The sequence below is a fragment of the Ursus americanus genome, chromosome 17, assembly GCF_024610735.1.
Source record: "Ursus americanus isolate L20-20 chromosome 17, mUrsAme1.1.p, whole genome shotgun sequence".
NCBI classification, from domain to species: domain Eukaryota; kingdom Metazoa; phylum Chordata; class Mammalia; order Carnivora; family Ursidae; genus Ursus; species Ursus americanus.
In genome coordinates, this window is record NC_142143.1 from 29,331,610 (window position 1) to 29,357,552 (window position 25,943).

At 40.8% G+C, this 25,943-nt stretch overlaps 1 protein-coding gene across 5 annotated transcripts in view; it reads left to right on the top strand.

Annotated features, from left to right (window-relative positions):
* Positions 1-25,943, top strand: part of POC1B (POC1 centriolar protein B) — a 97,357-nt gene that overhangs the window by 14,889 nt on the left and 56,525 nt on the right. For 4 of the 5 annotated variants that reach the window (XM_045780126.2, XM_045780127.2, XM_045780128.2 and 1 more), the window contains 2 exons: positions 8,475-8,646; positions 12,817-12,996. In XM_045780126.2, the coding sequence (XP_045636082.1) occupies positions 8,475-8,646; positions 12,817-12,996 (352 nt within the window). The remainder of the gene's footprint in view (positions 1-8,474; positions 8,647-12,816; positions 12,997-25,943) is intronic. The other variant, XM_087868872.1, reaches the window with a different exon arrangement.

Sequence of the window (25,943 nt, forward strand, 5' to 3'; positions counted from 1 at the left end):
TAAATTACCTAAAGAAGGAGGAGTTAGAAAAGCATTAAGGATGCTAAAATTAGTGTGTGACAGCTTATTGAGGAATAGGGTATTTAGATGGTCTTAAAGTATCTCCCCACAAACAACTTGCTGATTACAGAGGGGAACAATACTAACTCTACTAGGCAAAAATCACCTAAACCAAGTGAGCAAAGTAAATCTCACCAGTATTATGACAGACAGACATCACATACACCCTAATATGATAAGGGCATAATAAAACTTGGGAATTTCCTATTAAAAATACATATCCTGAATCCAATCATGAGGACCATCAGGAAAAAAATTGATAAACATCCCACAAAAATAACAGGTCTGTATTCTTTGAGAATATTGTCAATAAAGAGAAAAAGTGACTTAGGAAATCTTCCCAGGTTATAGGAGACCAAAGACACATGGCACTTAATGCAGTGCATATCCTTGAATTACACTGTGGACTGGGTTAAAATAGCTAAAATTGACAAGGTCTGTATATAGATTGTGGATAAGTATTAAGAATATATTAAATAGCATTTAATTTCCTGACTTTGTTAACTATACTATGATTTATGTCAGTGGAGTATCCTTGTTCTTAGGAAATGCATACTGAAGTATTTGGTAGTAAAGAGATATTACGTTTCTAACTTTCTTTCAAATAGTTAAGAAGGAATATGCATGTGTAAGAGTGTTTGGTGAGAGAGTATAAAGCAAATAGAATGTCAACAATAGCAAAAATCTAAGGTAGAAGATACAAGGGAGTTTCTTGTACTACTTTTGTATCTGTTCTGTAAGCTTGAAATTATCAAAATAAAGTTTTATCAAAACTAGGGAGGAAAAGAGTAAGACAGTTCTATGTACTGTAAAACACGACCTCCAATCTATTGTACTAAGTGGGCTGCTAGAGAAGAGGATGCAGAAGCAAAATGCAGAATGGCAGGAATTACCTGTGACTATTTGTATAAAACATACATGCGAATACACATGTATTTGTTTAAGCACATAGGAGGGTACTCCAGAAATGGTTGACATCGGTTGCCTCTAGGAAGGGGAAGTGGGTGGCCAAGATCGGGAAGGAGATTTTGGTAAATACCAATATCATGCACATATATTACCAATTGAAAAGGTAAGATAATTTAACAATAAACTCAAAAATTGGAGGCAATACCATTTTTTTCTAGGATACAGTATTCCTGACAGAGCAAACTTCTCAATAACTTCAGCTTTGGGTAAATCAAGGAGTGAGAGATCTTGGGTTGACTAAAGTTATTGCTACTTAGGGTGGCACAGTAACTTTTGGACATTACGGAAAGCAAACATGTTCTCCATTAGTATGTTCCTTGTTACCTCCAGAGACTCAGCACTGGCTTTGGTGAGCACTGACTTTGTTTTTTCTTTGGTCCTAACGAGGATTTCTTGAAACAGTGAATTATTGTTATAGAATATAAATAGTTTTTTTTTAAATGAGTGGATTTACCAGTTAACCTTTTCTGTTAACTTCCTGCCTTTGACATTTTATCTCAAAATAGACCAGATGATGAATGCTACAAGCTTTGACATTTTAAATTATGTGGTAATGTTTATATAAGGTGGGGCTCAGTGGAAATGTATGAAAGCAAATTCCACGTCGACACTGTACAACATGGATATCGATAGTCAAGTAGTTCTTATTATCACGGTATGAGAGATTGGTGGGATCAGGTTAAGGAAGTAAGGACGAAAAATTTGGAAGAAATACAAAGTGTACCCTGAGCCACACAGTGGTAATTGGGACATCTCTGCTTCTGGTATTTCATCATTAATAGGCCTCTGAAGTACCACCTTGCCCAAAGGTTAGGCCGTCCCTGTCCTAGGAACCACTTGTTCATTCCGCTCTCTCACTTCTCTTCACCGGGCCTCCCACGAGAGCAGCAAGCACTGCTTTAATGTGGGCATGCGGCCATCAGCTCTAACTTTATAATTTTTGAGCGTCCACTCTGGTTAAGATGCTCTTTTCCTTTTCTGATGAGATATGTGAAGGCTCAAGCCCTGCCCTGTGTCACCTGCTCAGTTAAGCTTCTTATTCTTATCCCTCTGACCTCACTCACCCCATTAATTGTTGCATCACAATGATCAGCCTATAATACCGTTTTTTCCTGGTCCCCTTATCATACTGTGTTAGGGACCCTGTAAACCTTCAATGAGTTAAAGAATCAGTTGTATATATTAACTCTTTCCACTGCCTCCCTCCCATTTTCTCGTCAACCCATACCACTCCAGCTCTGATCCCTCCACTTCAGTGACACAGTTCTTATTGCCAAACCAGCAGTTGGTCCTCAGGCCCCAGGACCAGTTCTAAGGGCGTATGACCTATATAGTCATTTAGGTCTCACACTTGGTTTAATGTCCTGCTATCACTGTTTTAGAATTCTTAACAGTTTTTCTACAAGGGCCTCCACATTTACGTTTTACATCGGGCCCCACAAATTATGTAGCTGGTCCTTTTCAGGCCTAATGTTACTAAGTCTCTTTAAAGCATTTGATACAGCTCGTCACCCTCTTGGAATACTTCTTGAGTTCCTGGGCAGCGAAATCTGCTTGTCCCCTCCTATTCCATTTATGGCTCCTTCCTTTGGTCTTCCTTCTCTCAAGGTACCTTCATCCTCTTCTTCATCTAGACTCACTTCCCGGGTGATCCTGTCCAGTATCCGGTCCTTGATCTAGACTGCTGCTGTGGCTAACAGTAACAAAAACAAAAGCGATAGTAATAATAGCTACCTTGGAGTGTTTTCTGAGTGCCAGCCGTGAATTGCAAGTATCATTTTAATACATCCCGGGCATAGAAACGCTGAGTAACTTGCCCAAGGACACATGGCTGGTAAGTGATAGCATGGATTTGACACAGGGAGTCTAATTCTATAGTTTGCTCTTTCAGCCATCACAATGTGCAGTTAAAATCTCTCCCGGAACTCTAGGTGAGTATACCCCTCCCACTACTTGACATTTCCACTTGGATGTCTAATGGGCATCTCCAACTCACTGTATCCTAAAAAATAACTCTTGATTCCTCCTCCATCCTGCCTCACCACCAACCTCCTTCTCTTCTGGTTTTTCTAATTTCATTAGATGGCTCCAAGATTCATCTGGGTGTCCAGTCCAAAACCCTGGCACCTTTGCTGCTGCTTTTTCTCTTCCTTACACTGAATCCAGTAGCAAGCTGCACAGGCTCTACTTTTAAATATATCTTTTGGGGGTGGGGGAAGGCTGAGGGAGAGAGAGAGAGAGAGAATCTTAAGCAGGCTCCACACCCAGTGCAGAGCCCAACGAAGGGCTCAATCTCACAGCCCTGAGGTCGTGACCTGAGCTGAAATCATGAGTTGAACACTTAACTGACTGAGCCACCCAGGTGCCCCTACCTTTAAATGTATCTTAATTTTTACTCCTTCTCCCACTTCCATGGCCTCCAGTTTAGTCCAAACCACCACCTTCTTCAATTCTGTCTCCTTGTCCCCTGTATAGTCTGCACAGAGCAATCGGAGTGATATTTAAAATTTTTTTTCTTAATATTTTATTGAAGTATAAGATATGTAACCAAACTGGACAACTTGATAAATTCTCACAATGTGACATGCCCATTTAACCAACACCCAGAGCCAGTACTTCCCGCAGTCCCCCTTGTGCTCCCTTGGAGCCACTGTCCTCCCTTCTTGCCCCCAGTAATCAGTATACTGATTTCTAACCCCATTGATTAGTTTTACTACTTCTTGAACTTTATATACATGAAACTTCATTACACAGAAGGTACACAGTATGAATACATGACAGTTTATGTATCCATCTTTGATGGCTAGTTGGATTTCTAGTTTTGGTCCATTTTGGATCATATTGCCACAAACATTATTATTCGTCCTTTGCTAAACCTACGTAAGAGTTTCCGTCAGGGATATACCAAGGAGTGGAACTGCTGAGTCAAATGGTAAGTATATATTCAGCTTCAGCAGAAACATCAAAACAATTTAACAAAATGGTTATAACCCTCAGCATTATATGTGAGGTCCAGTTGTTCCACATCCTCGTCCAGGTTTGGTATTATTCATCTTTTTCATTGTAGTCATTCTGACGGATGGGTAGTGCCATCTCATTCATTGCATTGCATTTGCTGAGCGACTCATGGAACTGACCACCTTTTCATATGTTTGTTGATCATTTGGATATCTTCCTTTATGAAGTGCCTATTTAAGCCCTTTACCTATTTTCTTGCCCTTTCTTATTGATTTGTAGGGTTCTTTACAGATTCTGTGTTCAGTGTGGAATATATGTATTGCAAATACCTTCTTCTACTCTGTGGCTTGCCTTTTCACTCACTTGGTGGTATCTTTCAGTGAACACAGTTTCTTAATTTTGGTGTGGTACAAATTACTGCTTTTCCTTTAGTAATTTTAGTAATTTAATCATTTTCATGTCCTGTTTATTGCCTGTCCATCCCATTGCTCATGAAGGTATTCTCCTGTGTTCTAGTCTAAAAGTGTGTCATTTTACCCATTACATTTTTAGATCTATACTCTTCTGAAATTATTTTTGTGTTTAGTATAAAATGTAAAAAGTCAAGATACATTCTTTCCGCTTATGAATATCCAGTTGACCCAACATCATTTTTTGTAAAGACCATCCTTTTCTTACTGTAAGAGTGGTAATTTTCTTAGCTCAGATCACGAGATCCTCCCTTGCTCAAAATCCTTCAAAGGTTTCCCACTGCACTTAGCGTGAAATAGACACATCTTACCATGGCTCTTTGCCTGGAATCTGCTTTCTTCTCGGCTTTCACCCCACTGTTCTCATTTTCTGCTCTCCACAGTGGACATGCTGGTCTCTTTGCTGTTCCTCAGTCTTTCAAATACATTATTGACTTGTGCAGTTATGCGTGGGGTTTGTTCTGCCCAGAGAGCATTCTTCCTCACCATGTCAGCCTGAATCCCTCCTCACTGCACTCAAGTCTATGCTCAGATACCCTTTCCAGGGGCGCCTCGGTGGCGCAGTCGGTTAAGCATCGGATTCTTGTCTCAGCTCAGGTTGTGATCTCAGGGTCCGTGCTCAGTGCAGAGTCTGTTTCAGATTCTTTCTCCCTCTCCCTCTGCCCTTCCCCACTTGTGCATACTCTCTCTCTCAAATAAATAAGTAAAATATTTTTTAAAAAGCCCTTTCCTCAGGATCACTAACCACTCCACGAGACACTAAGAATGAAGAATATATGAAAATCCTCTGAACATGTATGATATTATTAATGAACTGTTTCACGGTGATGTCAGTGCTTGCCAGGTGGCCTCTCCGTTCTATTGGCAGGTTCCTCAGATCTCACTATGTTTGGAAGTAGGACTGATTGTCATCTTTGTGATGGACAGCAGCTCTTTTAAGCCAGTGTAACTCTTCTCTCTTCATTGTTTTTAGCTTTTGAATTTGAAGAAGTACTTTTGAAGACTTCCATTTTAAGAGCTATGAAAATTTTGCTACCAAAAACCTTCACTACTATGTGCTTAAATGAATGTTGATTTCTGAGGTTTGGAATTTTGTGGATTTGTCCCCTTTTTTTTCTTTTCTTTCCTCCTTTTTTTCTTTCTATGTTATCTGCTGTACATGCTGCACATCCAGATTGTGTATCAGAAGAAGATGGATTATTTTTACCAGAGTGCCACGCTGTCATGGCGCCATTTGCTCTGCTGAAACCAACTACTACTAATTCCCAGTTAAACAAATAGTTTTCAGTTTTATCTGTTGTCTTTCTAGCCATTACAGTTATTTGGAATAAAAATTCAATTTCAGTGAAAAAAAGGGGCTAAAGACCTAAATGTGAGACCTGAAACCATAAAACTCCTAAAAGAAAACATTGGCAGTAATCTCTTTAACTTCAGCTTTCGCAACAGTTTTCTACATATGTCTCCTCAGGCAAGGAAAACAAAAGCAAAAATAAACTATTGGGACTACACCAAAATAAAAAGCTCTTGCACAGTGAAGGAAATCACCAACAAAACAAAAAGGCAACCTAGTGAATGGGAGAAGATATTTGCAAATGATATATATGATAAGGGATTAAGCTCTAAAGTATATAAAAAACTTACCCACTCAACACCCCAAAAACAAATAATCTGATTAAAAGATGGGTGGAGGAGCTGAATAGACATTTTTTCCAAAGAAAATATATAGATGACCAACAGACATATGGGAAAGATGCTCAACATCACTAATTATGAGGGAAATACAAATCAAAACCACAACAAGATATCACTTTAAACCTATCAGAATGGTTAGAATTGAAAAGACAAGAAATAAATGTTGGCGAGGATGTGAAGAAAGAGGAACCCTCATGTACTGTTGATGAGATCATAAATTGTGCGGCTCCTATGAAAAATAGTATGGAGATTCCTTAAAAAATTAGAAATATATGATCCATTAATTCCGTTACTGGGTATTTACCTAAATAAAAACACTAATTTAAAATGATATATACACCTCTGTGTTTACTGTAGCATTATTTACAATAGCCAAGATATGGAAGCAGCTCAAGCGTCCATTGATAAATGAGTAGATAAAGGTGTGGTATGTATACACACACACACACACACACACACACACACACACACACACACAGAGGTATATTACTCAGCCATATAAAAAAAATGAAATTTGCCACTTGTGACAACCTGAATGGACTTCAAAAGTATAATGCTAAGTGAAATAAGTCAGATAAAGACAAATACCATATGATTTTATTTATATATGGAATCCAAAAAACAAAACGAATGAATGAATGAACAAACAAAAAAAGAAACAGACCGGTAAATACAAAGAACATAGTATACTTGCCAGTGGGGGAGTGGGCACAGTAGATAAGAAGGAGTGGGAGGTACAGAAAATAGAATGAATAATTTGTAAAAGTCCTCTGAAAATGTATGATATTATTAATGAACCATCTCCTCTATGATGTTGTGATTCCTTGAGGTAAGGGATTGTGTCTTACTTCTTTTTGTAGATCTTATTTGCAGCATAATACTTTAGAACTCAAATGGGTCCTAAGTATGATGCATGTGATAATTCATTGTTTTCCCTGTTTTGTCTACATTACCTCCAGATAATTCAGACTCTAATGTAAATATTTAATAATCTTATGAATTGTGGTGGAACATCAACTTTTTGTATTTTTTTAAAAAGGGGATAGTATACTGCATTATAGCCTGAAATTTTACAATTCACTGTAACTATTTTACATGGAAACAATGCATAGGCTAAGTCCAGGTGAATTTTATCTGTGGCCAAAGAAATTAGAAGGTTTTCAGTGACTTATATTCTCTTCTCTAACAGAAAGTTGCATTTTTTCTAAGAATTCTGCAGTCTAGATAGTGACTGTCATTTACCTGGTTCCTATTATTGGGGTAATTTGGGGGCTACATGCATATATAAAATTTTACTTGGGGGCAAGAGTTAGATTGATCTTTCATTTGTTTATTTGTTCATTCTTTGAGGCATTTATTTCCACCATTGGTTGCATTTGTTTTTATTTCCTTAAAGCCTTAAGCTATTTGTTTGACATATACAATTCTTTTATTAATTGTAGAATGTCAGAGCAGAAAGAGACTTTTAAGATCATGTTATCCAGCTATAAAAGACATGACTGGGTCAGTTAACAGAATTGGAAAACTATTGGTAGATTAAAGTATTGTCAGTAATCAACTTCCTGAAGTTGATAGTGCTATGGGCACGTAAGAGAGTATTGTTATTCTTAGAAAAACACAATGAAGTATTTAGGAATAAAGATGCCATGATGGTGTATTTACTTCTAAATGGCTCAGGAAAGAAAAATGTGTGTGTGTGTGTGTGTGTGTGTGTGTGTGTGTGTGTGTGTGTGTATGCATGCGTGTGAGCTCGCTTGCATATGGAGAGAGAGTGAGTACAAGTGAGCATAAGAGTCAATTATAAACCAAATGGGGCATAATATTAACAACAGGTAGATCTGGCAAAGGGCGTATTAACCTTCTTTATACTATTCTTATGTTTCCTCTTAAGTGTGAAATTCTCTCCGCATAAACAGTTTTTAAAAAATCATCTCATCCAGCCCTCTCAGGAAAAGCATTCGGTCTTTGTGACACAGAGGTTAAGTAACTTTCCCAGTCACCCTGAGAGAGACAAAACCTCGCCTAGTTCTGCGGACTGTGTTATGCTGTGCTGCCACCTTCTAGTAAATCATCATTGAGCTCCAACCAGGTGCAGGGGCCAGTATTCCTGACTTGTGGTTGCATAGGACTCAGCCAAGCTTGCACATTAATGATGTAGCTTTGGGTTACTTTTAAAAATATTTTTTCTGTTACATGGTCAGCCTTACAACCTCCAGCCCCTCTGTTACCTGGACATCTTGTTACAAGATATGCTGCCCATTGTAATGACACATGCCTACATTTGCATTTTAACAATCAGTGGTTTGTTCTTCTCTTTCCTAATAGCTACTGCTTCTTGGGATACGTTTCTCATGCTATGGAATTGCAAGCCACAAGCCAGAGCTTTCAGATATGTGGGTCACAAGGATGTTGTAACCAGCGTGCAGTTTTCCCCACTCGGAAACTTATTGGCATCTGCTTCACGAGACAGAACTGTTAGACTCTGGATTCCTGATAAGTAAGAGAAACAAAGAAATATCTGATATGCTCTGGATTTAGGAATGTGAAAGAAAATGAGCCTGGCTGTCCTTGTGCGCTTCTTGGGAATGCCTGCACTCCCGGTTACCTGCACTGCCCTTAGTCTGAGTCACATGCAAGACATGTTGCCCTTGTTCCAAAGTTAGCAAACTATTTCATATCATTTTTTCCTCATAATTATCCCTTCTGTTTGAAACCTATTTCTAACCGTGGAAATATGCTTAAGGTTTTTTGTTTTTGTTTTTGTTTTTTGGTAGGGGGATGGTTATCAATCCCTTTATAAATCCATTGTAAACTTCAGATTGCCTCCCCAGAGAGATACACATCGACATATATAACTGAAATTTATAGTTTATTAACCTACTATCGCCCATTTGTGGATCTTTTGGGGACCTTTGGATATCTATTAATTCCTGTGCCAGGACGATTCTTTGGTGCATATCATTCATTATTTTCTGTCTAAGGAAAGTTTCTGACAAATGTATAAATCATAGCATTTGTGTAAAGTCCTATCCTAACAAACCTCTCTATAAGAGGCTTTTAAAATCCTAGCTGATAGCTTATCTATTTTAAGCAATTATTGAGCCATGATTTTTTAAAAAGCTTTTGAACTTTTTTTTTGAACTCTTAATTATAGTTTTCAAACACACATGAAAATAGAATGAACAGCATAGTGATTCCCCCGCCCCACGACGTCCAGCAGCTATTGGTATCAGCAGTTATCAGTGGTTTCACCCATACTCCCCCCTTTTATTCTTTAGCTAGAGTATATCATTTCCTCCCATAACTACCTCAGAGAATAAGAATTTGAGTATTTGTCTTGGCTCTATTTGATTCGTGGCAGGATTTGATTCGTGGTACATGACTGGACAGTCTCAGGCACCCCCACGTGGAAGTTCACAGGGCATTTTCCTGCCAGTAGGCACTTCTGTTTTCTGCCACCACCCAAGGGAAACACCATGCTGAGATATCTGAACATTATACCCTGATGGTAGCGAAAACTACTGAAGAGAAGCACCGTGTTCTCATGACACTGTGGGTGGCAATGTACAGGGGAGCTGTGAAGAAGGGAGACTGGTTTGGGGTCCAAAAGGGAAAGTGTTTTCTAAAATCCTTAACTTTGGGGATTTAGGGCTAGTGGATCTACTGTCTTCACTACAACACAGCTTCCGTCTCCCATTACTAATTCAAGGAACTCTTAGTGAATAAACTATATAAGGGTATGTAAGCAAAATGCACACAATCATTAAATTGTATGGACTGATCTAAGTGCAACAGTTAGTCTTGAGTAGATGTGTCTGGTTTCTCTTTCTAAATCATACCATCGTGAGGCCAGGGCATTCGTGGATCATGGCAGTGGGATGGAGACTGATCTATCAGTTATTGCTGTATAACCTTATCCTCAAAACTTAGCTTAATACAGTAACTGTCCTTTCCCATAATTGTGTGGGTTATCTGGATGATCCTTCTGCCCATTTGATGTTGGCTGTTACTCACTTAGCTTCACTAGCTGGCAGGTCCAGCACCTCACTCATACGCCTGCGGCCTGGTGCTGGCTGTTGGCTGGGGCATCTGGTCCTCCATATGCCCTCTCTGTGCCAGGATGAGGACTTCCTTACAGCCTGGCAGCTGGGTTCTAGGACAGTAAAAATGAAGGCTGCTGGACCTTTGAAGGGCTAGGTCTGACACTTCACAGTGTCACTTCTGCCTCATTCTGTTGGTCAGAGTAAGTCACAACCAGCCCAGGTGCAAAAGGAGGAGAATTGGGTAGAATCCACCTCAAGGGGCGGGGGGAAGGGTGGGGAGGGGAGAGGAGTAGCGTGTGTGTACAGGGCTGAGAGGAGGAGGCGGCCATACTCGCAGACACTACACCTGGTGACTGGCAGGCTAGGGGAGAATAGTAGGAACAAGCATGGACTCAGTTCATCATACTGGGCAGTCAAGAGAATGTGGGCGGAAAGGGGGCGTAAATATGTGTGGGCAGAGAGCAGATGTCAAGGCGAGGTGAGGAGCTACAAAGCAGTTAAGCAGCAGCACAGCAAACACGAGGCACTCCTATTGTGGTTTCTTATATGCTTCCTGTTGAGACCGGGTCCAGGGGTCACACCAGAGTATAGCCGAGAGGCGGGCCCTTTAGAAAGAAGTCCAGCTGGATAGCCTGCTGGAGTGTGGAGTGTAGAACTGAAGACCAGGGCCGATCCCGATGAGTCGGACTGTCTCCTGGCTTCCTGGTCAGAGCAGGTGGCAGTCTTGTCTTTGTTTTCTCTAGGCTGTATTCTTGAATTCAGCCAAACTATACTCCTAACTGCCACTCATAGAACTTTCCCTTGAAACTTCACTGAACTAGACCCTGAATGCTCCTTCCCATTTTTTTTAAATATCAATTTTAGTTTCTCCTGGTATAATATCATGTATCAGGTGATGGAAATGTATGACAGTCACTTTTACCTTCTACAGACCACTGGAGGGATAAGCCGGGATGGCTCTAAGAACCTTAAGTAATGACCTTTCCCAGTGGAATTCAACAAAATGTATTGAGTTCTTTTTATATGCCTGATAATTGTGCTAGATGCTGGTCTCATAGGGATGAATAAATCATCATTCCTGTCCTCAAAAAAACTCACGGCTTAATAGAAGAGAAACAGTTCTATTTTTTTTAAGTACTGTATAATGTAATAAGCAAAATAGATGTAGCAGATAAGGAGCAATGAAGCCTGCCTGGGTGAGTCAAGGGGGGTTGGGGTGGAGGAAATAATCCAGGCTGAGAAAAAGCAGTAAGTGCAAGGCCAGAGGTGTGTTTGAAGCTCGGCAACTGTTCTGAGTCCAAAGTTCAGTGTAGCGGCAGGATGCCTCGAGGGAGAGCTTGGGCTCTGCACCTTTTCCTTGGAGGGCAGCCAGTGACACGTTTATGCAGGGATTTACATGCTTAGAATGACACTTTTAGGGAGGTAATAAGCACAATATATACGTGACTGGAGGAGGATAGAAGATTAGAGCAGGGATATGGGTTAAGAAGCTTTTGTGATAATCTCAGTGAAGGATATGGAGGGTGTATCTACCTTAGTGTAAGCGTAGCTGGGATAGAAAGAAGAGGTATTAAAAGGATATTTGGGAAGTCATAGCAATTTATCACTATCACTAAATCCGTTTGTTGACCTACTGAATGTGGGAAGAGAAGGGGAGCAGTTGAGTATGACTTCTCAGCTCTGCAAATTCTGTTGCCCAGTGTTTTTCAGTTACATGTAAATACGACTTTCTGAATGAAAAGACACTTTCCAAAGTGTCTTGGGAACTTTGGAATGCCGACACAAAGTAGTATTTCCCAAATGCCACCTTTGAACTCCAGTGCTATCTGCTAGCCTGCCCCTAACTATTCTAACATTTTTTCCCTCCTTGGTGCTTCTCCTTAAACGCCACACATTATTTTCTCCATCTTTTCTTTTCCTATTCTCTTTTTCTCACCCTAGTCAAGAAGAAAAAAGAAGCATCTGAAGTTTCAAAGTTGAGAACTGGATTGTGTTATTACCATTTGTCCTTTGTTTTGCTTGTGAGTGTAAGATTGGGCCTGGCCTGAGCAAGGCCTGAGATACACCCTGGGGGTCTCAGTTGTCATTGCTGGTGGGTGCGAACACAAGTGGAAACAGGAAAGTCAGATCACCTAGAGCCATGTTCTGTAGAGGGGAAAAATGGCGTAAGGGGCATCTCTTCCCTCCCGACCCAGACTGCTGGTCCATGTGAGTTCCACGTGACCCCAGTTTGAAAACACTTCCTTGGAGCTATTCATTTAATCTATCTTAGATTTCTAGATTCCCGGTTCTTTAAACTATTTATTGCTTTTTCTAGAGGAACAACAGGAAGTTAAAATTGATGGTCGAGATTTGTTAAAAATATTATTCTGTAGCTTCCAATTAAAACAAAACCAGCAAGTGCATTTCTGAGTGGGACCACCCATGTCTTTCCTGTTAAGGATCAGTTGTGACTTTAATTAGTAAAACCAGCTTTAAAGAGTGTTGATGAAGAAACTTTTCATACTTTTGTTAACTTTTTATAGGAGTTTAACTGTTTTATATGTTTCAAAGTCTGTATATAATCAATAGTTATTGATTATAATGAAATCAAGTGTTATAAATATTAAATTGTTTATTTCCAGGAGAGGGAAATCCTCTGAATTTAAAGCTCATACAGCTCCAGTTCGAAGTGTAGACTTTTCAGCCGATGGCCAGTTTCTAGCTACAGCCTCTGAAGACAAATCCATCAAAGTATGGAACATGTACCGCCAGCGTTTCTTGTATTCCTTGTACCGACATACACACTGGGTACGCTGTGCCAAGTAAGTGTGAAGCTTTGTCATAATATTTCCACATTTTTTTCCTGCTGTCATCCATGTTTACCCCCCCAACCCCCAGAAAAGAGGATTGAGGACAAATTCATTCATTCGTTCATTAAGCAAATATTTATTGTGTGTCTGCTGTATGCTGGAAAGAATAGGAAACAAAACAGTCAAAACCCCTCGCTGTCATGAAGCTTACATTCTAGAAAGGGGAGACAGATAATAAACAGGAAAATGGATTGGGGGGGCTGCAGTTTTAAACAGGGTGTTCAGAGGGTGGCCTTTGAACTGAGACCTAACAGAGGGGAAGGGGGCAAGGCTTGAATATATTTGGGAAAAGAATGTCCTGGATAGAGGAAACTAGTACAGAAGCCCTGGGGTGGGAGCCTGGGGGCTGTTCGAGTACCAGCAAGAAGGCTGGTGTGGAGCAGAGTGTGGGGAAGGAATAGGAGAGGCCCCGAGGGAGGCTTCAGCCAGGTCAGGAACAGCTGACATGCACCGAGTGAGATGAGATGCCGCTGGAGCGTGTTCACCTCTCTGACCGACGTTTTAATGGGATTGCTCTCACTACTGTGTGGAGAATAGGCGGTCAAAGTCAGGGCAGAAGCAGGGGGTGTTATTGGGAGGTTATGTGTAGTAGTTCATACCCTGGCTTGGACCACGGTGGTGGCAGTAGAGATTTCAAGTGATTGGATTCCAGACGTAGTTTGAAGATACAACCAACACTACTTGCTGTCACACTGGATGAAAAAGACAAGGAGAGGAACTAAGAATGATTCCACAGTCTTTGGCAGTAGTCTATTAGGACAAGTGCTATTGTAGGTGTCCCTTTCTGTTCTTATGACATACTGCTAAAGTACTTAAAATATTTCCCCAGCTGCCCTGGGAGGATAGGGCTATTGTTTTATTTTCCCAGTGTTGCAGATAAGGGAACTGAGTTTCAGAGTTAAAGTTAGAACTCATCTAGTTGAAAGTGATAGAAACCCAAAGAAATTCTTTTTGTCCTCTCAAGGTGATTAATTGGCTGATGTTTGGTATCCTTGGAGTGAAGAAGGGGACACTAGAACCAGGGACTCCAATGCCCCCAGTGTCTCTCTAGGCCTCCCTACACGCCGACTCTATTCTGTCAAACACCCTGCTGCTGAGGTCACTGCCAGCTCTTGGCAGAAGTCCTCACAGCTCTGTGACTACACAGGAAAAGGTTCTCCTAACTCCAGTTAGACAAGTGCCAGGGGCAGCTCTCAGCTTGGATCCTGTGCCCATCCCTTCTCCAGGCGCTGAGACACTGTGGTTGTCTCAGGTTAGCCAGGCACCTGACCGAGACCAGTTACCCCAGCCAGCTGAGGGGTGAGAGTACATACCAACCATGCATTCTGGTGGTGGAGAGAGGACAGTTCTCAAAGGAAGGGGACTAGTGTAGACATGGTAACTAGGGGATAATCTGTGAAGCCCGCAGCCAGCCAACTTTGTGCACACTGGATGAAACAACGTGCTGGGCATCCCCAGCCAGGATGTGGTGGAGGGGGAGTGGGTGGGGGAGCCCAGCTCTGTCTGTCTCGCCTTACATCCCACGCTCCTTTTATCATGCTCTCAATGGGAATTATTGTTCAGGTTTTGATTATAATCTAGGGTAATGAGGCTAATGAAAATAAAAAAGACAGAAGGTCATATTTTTAGTCAAGAGCTTTTTTTTTTTCCCCTTCTAAAGATCTCAGCTACTTTTGGCTCTGGCCATCTCAGTCTTATTTCTATATACGCCATAGAGCTGTATAGTCAAGAACATGGACCTGGGACCTAAATATAGAGGTTAAAATTCCAGCCCCACCACTTACCAGCTGTGTGACATTTGGGAAAGTTATCTAACTTCTCAGTGCCTTAGTTTTCTTACCTGTTAAATTAGGATAATAATCTGCTGCACAGGTTGTCATGGTATTTAAGTGAGTAAATACATGTGGAACATTTAGAACCGTGCCTCCCACAGAGTAATCGCTAGATAAATCTTAGCCGTCGTCCTCATCATCATCATTAGATATCACAGTCTTGTTTCATTTTTAAAGATATTGTAAAACTTGAGTTGATAATTTTTTCCCACCTAAGGAGGTGACGTGTGGTGGTCCCAAGAGGCTGGTCAAATCATTTGTATTTATTTATGAAATGATATTGTGAACAGAGATCTCTCGTCCAGTGGATCAGACCCGGAGAACAGACAGAGACACAGGAGACTAGGCCGGGGATTGGGGGTCATAATTCAGCTCCTACTAGAAGTGACTCTGCATATGTTGGCAAAGACACTGGTTTCTGTTACCTTCATCAGGGAACTCATCAGAAGCACAAACATTGAATGATAGCCGTTATTTATCTAGTGTGTCCTGTCCGTCGCTATTTCCTTCCTAAAATAATTCAAGGTGGTTTATAATAACTGTAACACAATTGGAGGGAACGGAGAGACAATTCTATCTAGAACCATGTAACTTTGGGTAGTGCAAATCTGACAGGTTTAGCCTGAATTTCCTGCAGCCAAGGTATCAATGGGATGACGATGGCTGATGTATTTTCATGTTCTAACAACGAAAAGGAATCCTGTCAAGTTGTTCAGATAAGGCAAAATTTTTCCTATAGTAAATTCTAGGAGGTATTTTATTCCTTGCCCTTGTACTGAATCATCTATGTATAATATACATGCAAAAGAAAAGGTGTTGCTAATACAAGAAGAATTTACGAAATGTTGAAAAGGTCGCCAATAATGTAAAATTTTGATCTTCAGAATATTCCTTTAATGAGCATAGCCCTGCTACATACCACACACCCATGCTGCGTGTTAGGTAGGTAGAGATGAAAACCACAGTCTGAGCCTCGAGGAGCTTTTATATTTTATCGTTCAGTGGGGAAAAATGGATACAAAATAATTATAAACTAATGTGTCCATTGGGATGACGCACAAGGCACTAAGGGAGTATGCAGTGGGGCACTGAACTAGACCTTTGTGAGGAAAAGCTGGGGAGGACATTTTGGGCCCAGCCCTGAGGGACAGGCAGGAGAAGAGGCAGCCGCGTTTTGTCAGATGGGGAGGGGTGGCAAGCCATTCACAGAGGGAATCAGCAGGAGTAGGCGCTATGGCCTGGGAAAACGTTTTGTGCTCTGGGAACATTAATTATTCAGCTGTTGCCAGGCAGGGGAAGTGAAGTGGGATGTGAGGTGGAGGGGGAATGTGGGGAAGGCTCAGTGTCATGGATGTCATGAAAAAGACTTTGGATTTCATCCTTCAGGTGACACAGAGACACCAGAGGGTTTGGAATGGGGAAGAAGCATGATCATTCCCAAGCTCTCTACTAATTGATCTTACATCCCACAGCATGACTGCTTTAGAAAGTTGGCTTGAGCTAGGCCAAGACTCATATGCCTCCCTGAGCCACATAATTACCCTTGGGCAAGTTAGTCTACGGCTCTCAGCCTCAGTGGGAGGTGAGGGTAATGAGGCTTCTCAAATGGACTGTTGTGAGAATGAGAAATACTGTGTTCAGAACTGAGTGATGCCAGAAGCCTGCCATTCCTCCGGCTAGGCAGCATCAGTTAGGGAGAAATTTAGGAATTGGGGAAGACCCCCCTAAAAATGTTCTCCCTCATCAGTTAGAGAGGAGGAGGGATGGTGGAACCCTGCTTTTCTGTCTGTCTAGCATCTGTTCTGTTTTCTGGAGATGGTGCCCAGTTTTCCCTGAGGAACCCGCCCTCCCCTACAGTCTCTCTTTATGTTATGTGTATGCTGGTCCAGCCCGATCTCCAGTCCCTGCAGAGGGCACTGAGCTCAGGCTTGCCATCTGGAGCAGGGCATCTCCTGCCTACAGGACTTAGTGAGTCTTGTTAAAATGGCAGGCCTTTCCCTTGGGATTTCTACATTAAGCTTATTTTCTTTTTCTTTTTCAAATCCTATTTTAAAAGTTGATTTATTTATTTTGGTAATCTCTACACCCCCTTTGGGGCTTGAACTCATGATCCTGAGATCAAGAGTCACATACTCTGCTGATGGAGCCAGCCAGGCGCGCCTTAGGCTTATTTAAACCTGTGGCTGCTGAGGGACACCGTGGGCAAAGAGCTGATCTCACAGTGATACCGACTCAGGGGGCAGGAGAGCTGTGAGCTGGAGAAAGAAAGAATTGCTATCTAATTACATGGTGTGGTTTCTGGACACAGTCAAACCTGGTTTTATTAGCATATGTTTCTGTATGTGCATGTAAATGTGTATGAGAAATGGGCCTTAAAAATTCTCACTTTTTTTTTAAAGGCACTTTCTATAAGATGTGATAGTTGAGCAGTGTTTTGGAAAAGTGGGAGATGTTGTTGCATCCAGTGACGTGCGCTCAAAACACCCAAATGTTCCTCTCTGCAGATTTGCCTTCCTTCCCCAGCCCCCACCACCACTGCTCCACTGTCTCCACGGAAACCCTTAGGAAATGCAAATCTGCTTGTACTGCTCCTCAGGTTAAAACCACTCAGTGACTCCTTGCCCTGGCATGTCTGCTCTGCCTTCCTGTTACAACCTTGTCTTTTGTCCCTGTCTCCATCCCCTTCTTGCAGCGATACAGAGTTCCTGTGTGCAGTGTTCTTTTGTGTTCTGTGCCTTTTCCACATGCTGCCTGCCCTGTCTGGAATGCCCCCTGAATCCCCCCTCCCTCACGGTCCTGCTCTGGATCTCTCCCTCCAGGAAACGTTGGACTCCCAGCTTATCAGAAGTCCTTTATGCCCCTGCATTGTCCTATTTATGAGATCTGTTTGCTTAGGCCTCTCTTCCCTGTCAGACTTTGAATTACAAGTATTTTATTCATACTGTATTGTCTTGACAGGCACTGTTCTAAATTCTGTAGATAACCATAGAAAGCAAAACAAAATTCCCAGTCTTGTAGAGTTCCTTCTACCAAAGGGAGGTAGACAATAAGAAAATATGTTAGTGATATGTGCTCTGCAGAAAAAATACTGTAGGGTAACAAGATAGAGAGTGCTGGGGTTGGAAGGTGCTCTTTTACATATCTCTGCTGGGGTGACTTTGACTGAAGGGAGGGAGCCAGTGAGGCGGGTACCAGGGGCTAGTGTTGGCGATGGAGTCATGGACAGTGGGAGAAGCACTGCAGTGTTAGTATGGGGTGGGGAAGGCTCGGAGGAGGTGTGCAGAAATGGGGGTTGAATGAATCAGTGAGAGGTGTGCGGGTAGCTTAGGTGGGAGTTTTCATGGGCCTCTTCAAGAAAGAGTCATTTCTGTGGATTTTTTATATCAAATATAAGAGGACTGTACATGCACATTGTGATGGAGAATGTATATGGGGCTTCACTTTTTTTTTTTTTTTTTCCATTTTGGTCCATCCCTGTTGAGATAATTTTGTACTGAGCTCATGTGGTCTTAATGGAATGCCTTTATCTCGCTGGTACCTTGTGGTTCCGAGGTGGATTGATTTCTTTCTTTTCTTTTCTTTCTTTCTTTTTCTTTCTTTCTTTCTTTCTTTCTTTCTTTCTTTCTTTCTTTCTTTCTTTCTTTCTTTCCTTCCTTCCTTCCTTCCTTCCTTCCTTCCTTCCTTCCTTCCTTCCTTCCTTCCTTCTTTCTTTCATCAGTTGTTTTCTAACTGTTTGGCATGAGTGATTCATGTGAAACTGCAGAGGCCTCTCTGGAGGAATGTTCTTTGATAACTAATTTGGTTAAATTTAATGAATAAGGATCTCATCTTTGGGGCAACTTTCCATGTATATGCTCTACAGCATGCTTTGAGAGTCTTTCTCATGCATTTATTATCATCTTTTTTCTTGCTCATGCTATTGTAGTTAGACAACAGGAGCATTGAGAGGGCTCAACTGACCCCTCAAGCCCAGCCTCTCCAGTGTTTGTGCAACTTCCTGTGAGAACTTAGCCTTGCCAGGGTCATCCCAGTCCAGGACTTCCTTCCAAAGATCTGAAGGACCAGAAGTCCTGTTTTCACTTTTTATTCAGAGGTGAGAATGCTCTGAGGCACTGAGTCATGCTTAATAAACTTAGGAGAGTCTGAAACACAAGCCAGATGCCAATTTACTTATTTACAGTGACAGTGCTAACTTGCAGAGGGACTAGAATATTTGCCTGCTTCAGTCAGGGCCTTCCTCCTCTGCTAACAAAGTCAGAATAAGGACTTGATGGGTCCTGGAACTAAAGCAAGAAAGTTTGTTGAAAAAAGTATGTTGATGAATAGTCTTCTCAGGTTCAGATTGTGTGATGGGGCCACCTCTGTCACGTGCACACACCTGCCCAGGAAACTGCACGATCAGCTGGTCAGGTCTCCCTCCCCGGGCCAGGCAGGAGACAGACTGACTCCTCTTGCCTCCTGCTGTGGCTGGACACCTCCTCTCCGGTGACATAGTACATCCCAGGTGCACAGCACAGTTGTTTAGATTCAGCAGAGAGGCAGTACAGGGTCGTTAAGAGTGTGGGCTCACCAGCACGTGATCCTGCAAACATGATTCAATCTCTCTGGGCCTTGGTCTGTTCCGCTATAAAATGGGTATCAAGGGGTACGTTCCTCATAGAGTCTTTGTGAAAATTAAACAAGTGAATGAACATAAACTGTCACTTAATGTCAGCTATCAACTACCCTCATGTTCCAGTTTCTCCTCCTGTGGATTATACTGGAGTCACCATTCGGTTGTGCTCACAGTCATTTCACACATTTGCACACAGTGTTTGGGGTTGCTACTATAGGTAACTGCTATCATTCATTGAATGTACTTTATGTATTTAACTATCAGAACGTAACTTTATTTCCAAGTACTTGTATCTGAAAATCTCTGCCTTTTAATTGGAGAGCGTAATCCATTTATATTTATGTAACTCTTCCTATGATTAGGTTTAAGTCTACCCTCTTACTCTGTGTTTTCTATTTGTCCCATTTGTTTATTTCTTTTTTTCCCCTTCTTTTTAGATTTTTATTTATTTGAGAAAGAGAGAGAGACAGAGAGAGCACAAGCAGGGGGTGGGGAGAGGGAGAAGCAGACTCCCCGCTAAGCAGGGAGCCCAATGCAGGACTCGATCCCAGGACCCTGGGATCATGACCTGAGCCCAAGGCAGATGCTTAACTGACTGAGCCACCCAGGCACCCCTGTTCATTTCTTTTTCCTCCTTTTGGATTGATTATTTCTTAGTATCCCATTTTATCTCCTGTTTGGCCTTTTTAGCTTTGCTCTTTGTCTTGGTTTTTGTTTAGTAGCAACCTCTAGAGGTTACAGTCTATATCCTTAATATATCACTGCCTACTTTTGAATTAATTTATGTCATTTTATATATAATATTAAAAGTTATAAAAATCCTGGGGTGCCTGGGTGGCTCATCAGTTAAGTGTCTGCCTTCGGCTCAGGTCCTGGGATCAAGTCCCGAATCAGGCTCCCGATCAGTGGGGAGTCTGCTTCTCCCTCTACCCCTACCCTCTGCTCATGATCTCTTTCTCTCTCTCTCTCTCTCTCTCTCTCACCCTTTCCCTCTCTTTCATAATAAATAAAATCTTTAAAAAAAAAGTTATAAAAGTTCTGTCAGAACTTAAAAAATCTTTCTCCATTTATCCAAATCTTGACAATCTTACTTCTGTATATGGCAATGAGCCCACACTACATTAAGCAGCCATTTTCATTTCAAGAAAATAAGAGATAAAAAAGTCTTTATGTTTGCTCTCTTATTTACCTTTTCCAGCACTGTCTATTCCTTTATGTAGGTAGATCCAAGTTTCCATCTGGTATCACTTCCCCCCAACCTAAAAAAACTTCAGGTACTATTTCTTGTAGTGATGAATTTCTCCTGGTGATGAATTCTTTCTTTTTGCTTATCCTTTTTAAAGGATATTTTTGCTCTGTAGAATTCTAATTTAGTGGATAATTTTTCTTTTAGCACTTAGGGGATGTCTTCTCACTGTCTTCTGCTTTGCAATTTTCTTATGTAAAGGCAGTAGTCATTTTTATTGTTATTACCCTATATGTAATGTATCTCTTTTTCTTCCTGCTCTTAGGTTTTTTTTCTTAGCAGTTTGACCATGATGAACCTAGCTATGGTTTTGTATTTTTTTCTTATGGTTTATGGACCAGTGTGGATATATGGATTGATGTTTTTATCACATTTGGAAAAATTTTGTTTGTTCTTCATATATTTTTCTGCCCTCATTTCTTTCTCATCTCTTTCTGGGATTTCAATTCACGTATGTTGAATCTTGATATCATCCCATTGTTTATTGAGGCTTTGCTCATTTTCTCAAACTTTTTTTCTCTTTGCACTTCAGTTTGCATAGTTTCTATTGGCCTTTCTTCAGCTTCCCTGGTGTTTTTGTTCCTACAGTGTCTGATCTACTGTAAGCTTATCCATTTCTCTGATGAGATTCCTCATTTGTTTGCTCATTATGCCCATCATTTCCTTTAAATCCTGAACATATTTATAATAATTGTTTTAAAGTTCTTATCTGTGAATTCTAACATTGATGTCCTATGTGGGTCAAGATTCTCTGCTTCTTTGTATGTCTTGTATTTTTTTTTCTTTTTTAATTGTGTGCCCAAACATTGCTAAGTGTTCGAGGGTGTGGGTTACTCTGTCATCTCTAGAAAGTGTAGAGTTTTGTTTTGGTAGGCAGTTAACTTTCTGCTGGCTCAGCTAGCTTCTCTTGAGGCTTGGATTTAGGCTGTTTTAGGGTGGATCTAGAGTAGCGGTTACATTTGGGCTGTAGTCCTGGTCCTTTCTAGGGCCTCAACCAAATGCCTGATGCATTTAGCAAAGTCTGCTTAGAACTTGAACATCTCTCACTACTATGTTACCTCTGGCATCTTTGTTCGGCTCTTAGTCTCAGTGGTTGCTCTCTGTCAAGCCTGGTTGTCCAAAGCATAAGCAGCTTTGTATTTGACCAGACTCAAGGGGGCTTGGAAGCAGATGTTTTGGGGGGTTTCTGCTCTTCATAGCTCCTCTCTCACACCCTGCCTTTAAAATTCCAGGCCTTTAGTCCAGTTCTGAATTCTGACTTCTGTTTTTTCTGCCCAGTTAACTGCTGCTGTCTCCTTGGGCTCTACGTCCTTGTGCCATGGTTTGGAAAATGCTCCCAGGTACAAATCTGGGATCGATCTGGCGCTCATCTCCTTTTATCCCTCTCTCAAAATTCACAACCCTTGCTGTCTCCTCTCCAGTGCCTAAAAATAGTTGCTTCATATATTTTGTCCAGTTGTATGATTGCTTATAGTAGGAGAGTTAAGTCTGATAACCATTACTCCCTCTGTCTAGAAGTTCTGCCAAAGGAATTTAGTGGAGCCTACCAAGCCAATTTCAAAATTCATATGGATGAGTTATATGTGCAAGAATAGCCAAGAAAAAATGACAAGGAAAAAAATGAGAAGAAACTTGTCCAACTGCTATTAGAACACAGTATAAAATTATAGAAATTAAAATATGGTGATAATGGTATACTATTAGGAAAATAAGTCATAGAAAGTCTAGAAGGAGATGCATATATGTTTTATGATAGATGGTGTTTCCAATCAGTGGGGAAGTGGATGGACTGTTTAATATATAGTTAAGAAATTGGACTTCTGTTTGGAAGAATATGAAGTGGGATCTTTATTGCATACTGTACATTTACAAAGTTTGTAGATGAATTAAACAACTAAACATTAAAAGTTGTCCAAATGATACTGCTCTTCCTCCTAATACATAGGCGGTATATTTAAATGAATATAGAGGGTCAGCAGAGCAATTGTTTTTCCCTTTAGTATTTGAATTTTAAATGTATGGCATAGACTTAATTAAAATTCCGTGTCTGTCTATGCTTGGTACTTACCATAAGTTTGTTCTTGGAGCCTAGACTTACTCTATGTGGCATAGAGATGGTGCCTATTCATGTAAGAAGTGATGAATAGCTAGCTATGTTCTTTGGAGTAACTGTTGTTTATGGTCATACATTTTAATTCACAGAAATATTTTTAAGATAAGCTCTATATTGGGAAATATATTCATGCTTCTAAAATATAAACTAGTGTAGTCTTTTCAGAAATCAATTTGCAAAATATATCAGGTGTCTTTGTTGCAGTGACTTCACAATCGGAGATATGTTCTGAGTGAATACTCTTTTGTATGCAAAAAAAAGCTTTGTATTCAAAGATACTGCTTTCAGTATAATTTATAATGAGAGAAATTGGAAAGAAACAATTTTTCCAAATAAAACTAGTTAAATAAATTTAGACTATTGTGTAGCCATTAAAAGGGGAAACCATATACAAGTAATGACATGAAAATGTTTATGGGAGAGAGGGAGAGCAAAATTCAGAACTCATTATAGTACAAAAGATAAAGTAGCTATCATACATACAATGTAAAGTGTGACTTTGAGTGATGGGACTATGGACTTTTTTTTACTTACTCTATTTCCCATGTTTTTAACATGCAATTTTTCTTTAATGAGTAATGAAGAAAACATTTATCATTTGAAATATACATAGGTGAGAAATATTTTGTCTTTCCAGTGGCAAAGAATTTTTCTAGTAGGTAAAATTATTGTGGCCCTGTATTCCTAACATAATGTGTACTCTAGGATAACGTATGCTTTCTTATGGTATCCTCCATCAAAAATAAGTACAGCCTATTGAGACAACTTTTCCAACATTATTGCTTTACCAGCATTAATTTTTAGGGGAAAAATCTACCTTTAATTTTCAGTTGTTGGTAGTGTTACACGTGATCTTTGACCGTCTCAATGGAAGAGATTTTTCTTTATAATGGTAAGATATATATATTATAGAGCTTACCATTTTAACCGTTTTCAAGTATGCAGTTAAGCGTCATTAGGTATATCGATCTGCACAACAAATTGCAAAGATTTTAAACATCAGCTTTCATTGGCTATGATATTAAGTTGGACCCAATTCTCTTAAAAAAATTTCTTTTAAATGCCTTAAATATTTACTGAAGACCTACTCAGTGCCATATACTGTGTCTGGGATGCAACAATGAATGAGACAGATGTGGTTTCTGTCTTCTTGGAGCTTATATTTGTTGGGGAAGCCGACAGACTGCTTGGTTACAAGTGTGACCTAAGTGTGAACATGAGCTACTCTAAGAACACAGACTGAGGGACTAACCTGGGCGGGGGGCGGGTGGGGGGTTGTCTGGAAGACTTCCTGAGGAAGTGACGCTGAGCGGAGGCTTGCAGGATGAGTAAAATCCTCTTAGGTATTTTAAACTAGATAAAGAGTAGGGAGCAGCATTTGAGGCACAGGGAACAGCTGGTGAGGAAACTTTCTGCGACAGGAGCAAGGACCTGAGAGGAGAGGTGTGTATGCCAGGAAGAGTAAGTAGAATGATGAGGAGACAGGAGGGCAGACTCTGGAGGACCTGGTAAGCAGTGGGAAGGATGCCAGGCTTTTTCCCAAGGGAAGTGCAACATCATCAAAGCGTTTTAATCAGAGAAATTTGATTTAATGTTTAAAGATCACTTTTATTGCCTGTGGAGAATGGAAGACATTAGTTCCCATTGTGGTTTGAAGAGACAGGGCCTGATACTGGATTGGAGTGGGGGGGGGGGGGGCGGGTGGAGGAGAAAGAGGCACAAAACACGACTCCTAGGTTTCTGGCCTGAGAAAGTATTTACTGAAAAAAAGGAACACTGGACAAGGAGCAGTTTGGGGAGGTAGACGATGAGTTCAGATTTGGACAAGTTCAGAGTCGGAGGTGCCTGCAGGATATCCAAGAGGAGACGCCCAGCAGGCTGTTGTATTTATGGGTGGAGATCCCAGGGGAGAGGTCTGGGCATATAAATGGTAAATGACCCAACAAATAATTAGCATGTTTCATGGCATAGTTAAATCTTTTTATATCTCTTTCATCTGCTTTTTGTCTCAGCAGCTGTAGGAATGAATCCTGTTCCTGTCGTTAACAGATGGGTTCTCTTCTGATGCTGACCAACACTTAAAAAAACAACAACAAAACATAAATGTTTTGCTTATTGCCTTGAGCTTCACCCTCAGTATCCAAACACAAAATCCCACCAAAGCAAACTCTGAGGCTGCCAATATATTTTTTTTAATGAGTCTATGAAAGTTTAGGTCTGAATGCGATCCAAACGCCCTCATTATACAAATAGAAAACGGTGGCCAGTGTCGTTTTGAATTTCACAAGGTTACATAGCTGGGCAGTTGCAGAATTGGCCCTAGAATTCGGGACCATGTACTGACTGGGCAGTCTTATTTCCACTGCTTTTTACTGCTTCCCCTCCTACTGAATAGCCGCTGGCTTCAGAGTACCAGTTACTAATGATTTGTTTCTTTCTTGCTGGGCGTGGAGCAATGCCTCCTGGGTTTGGTGTCAGAGCCCTGAGGGCTGCAACTGTCTTTTTCATAGATTATTTATTTCAATGATAAGAAATTTCCAAAGGAAAATTTTTATTTCTTATAAACACTTTGAAACTTCTCATGGTTCATGAACCCCTTTGGCTCTCTAATGAGTGAATAGCTCTATATCTGTGCATAGAGTAATACAATTTTACATAGAGTTTCAGGAACTCCATAGATTCCAACTTAAAGAACTCCTGTTACACAATTGGGCTATTCTCAAGGACCTGTGAACCAGAGTTTCTAGAAAGAAGCTCAGTAATTTCCTGATTCTCTCAAATGCGTATCACTATGTTTAAGAGATTAAATAGTAGTTCAGTTAATGTCCCAGATACCTTACAGACAGTTCATATGTGCTAATCCATGAGTCAGTCTTGACTAATATAATGTCCATGTCAGTGACACACTCTCTAGAGGTTTTATTTTTTATTTGTATTTAAAGATTTTATTTATTTATTTGAGAGAGCGAGAGAGAGCAGGGGAAGGGGCAGAAGCAGAGGGAGCAGGGGGAGGGGCAGAAGCAGAGGGAGAAGCAGACTCCCTGCTGAGCAGGCTTTAAAAGGTGGTTGAGTGGGGCTAAATTAGAGAGGTAG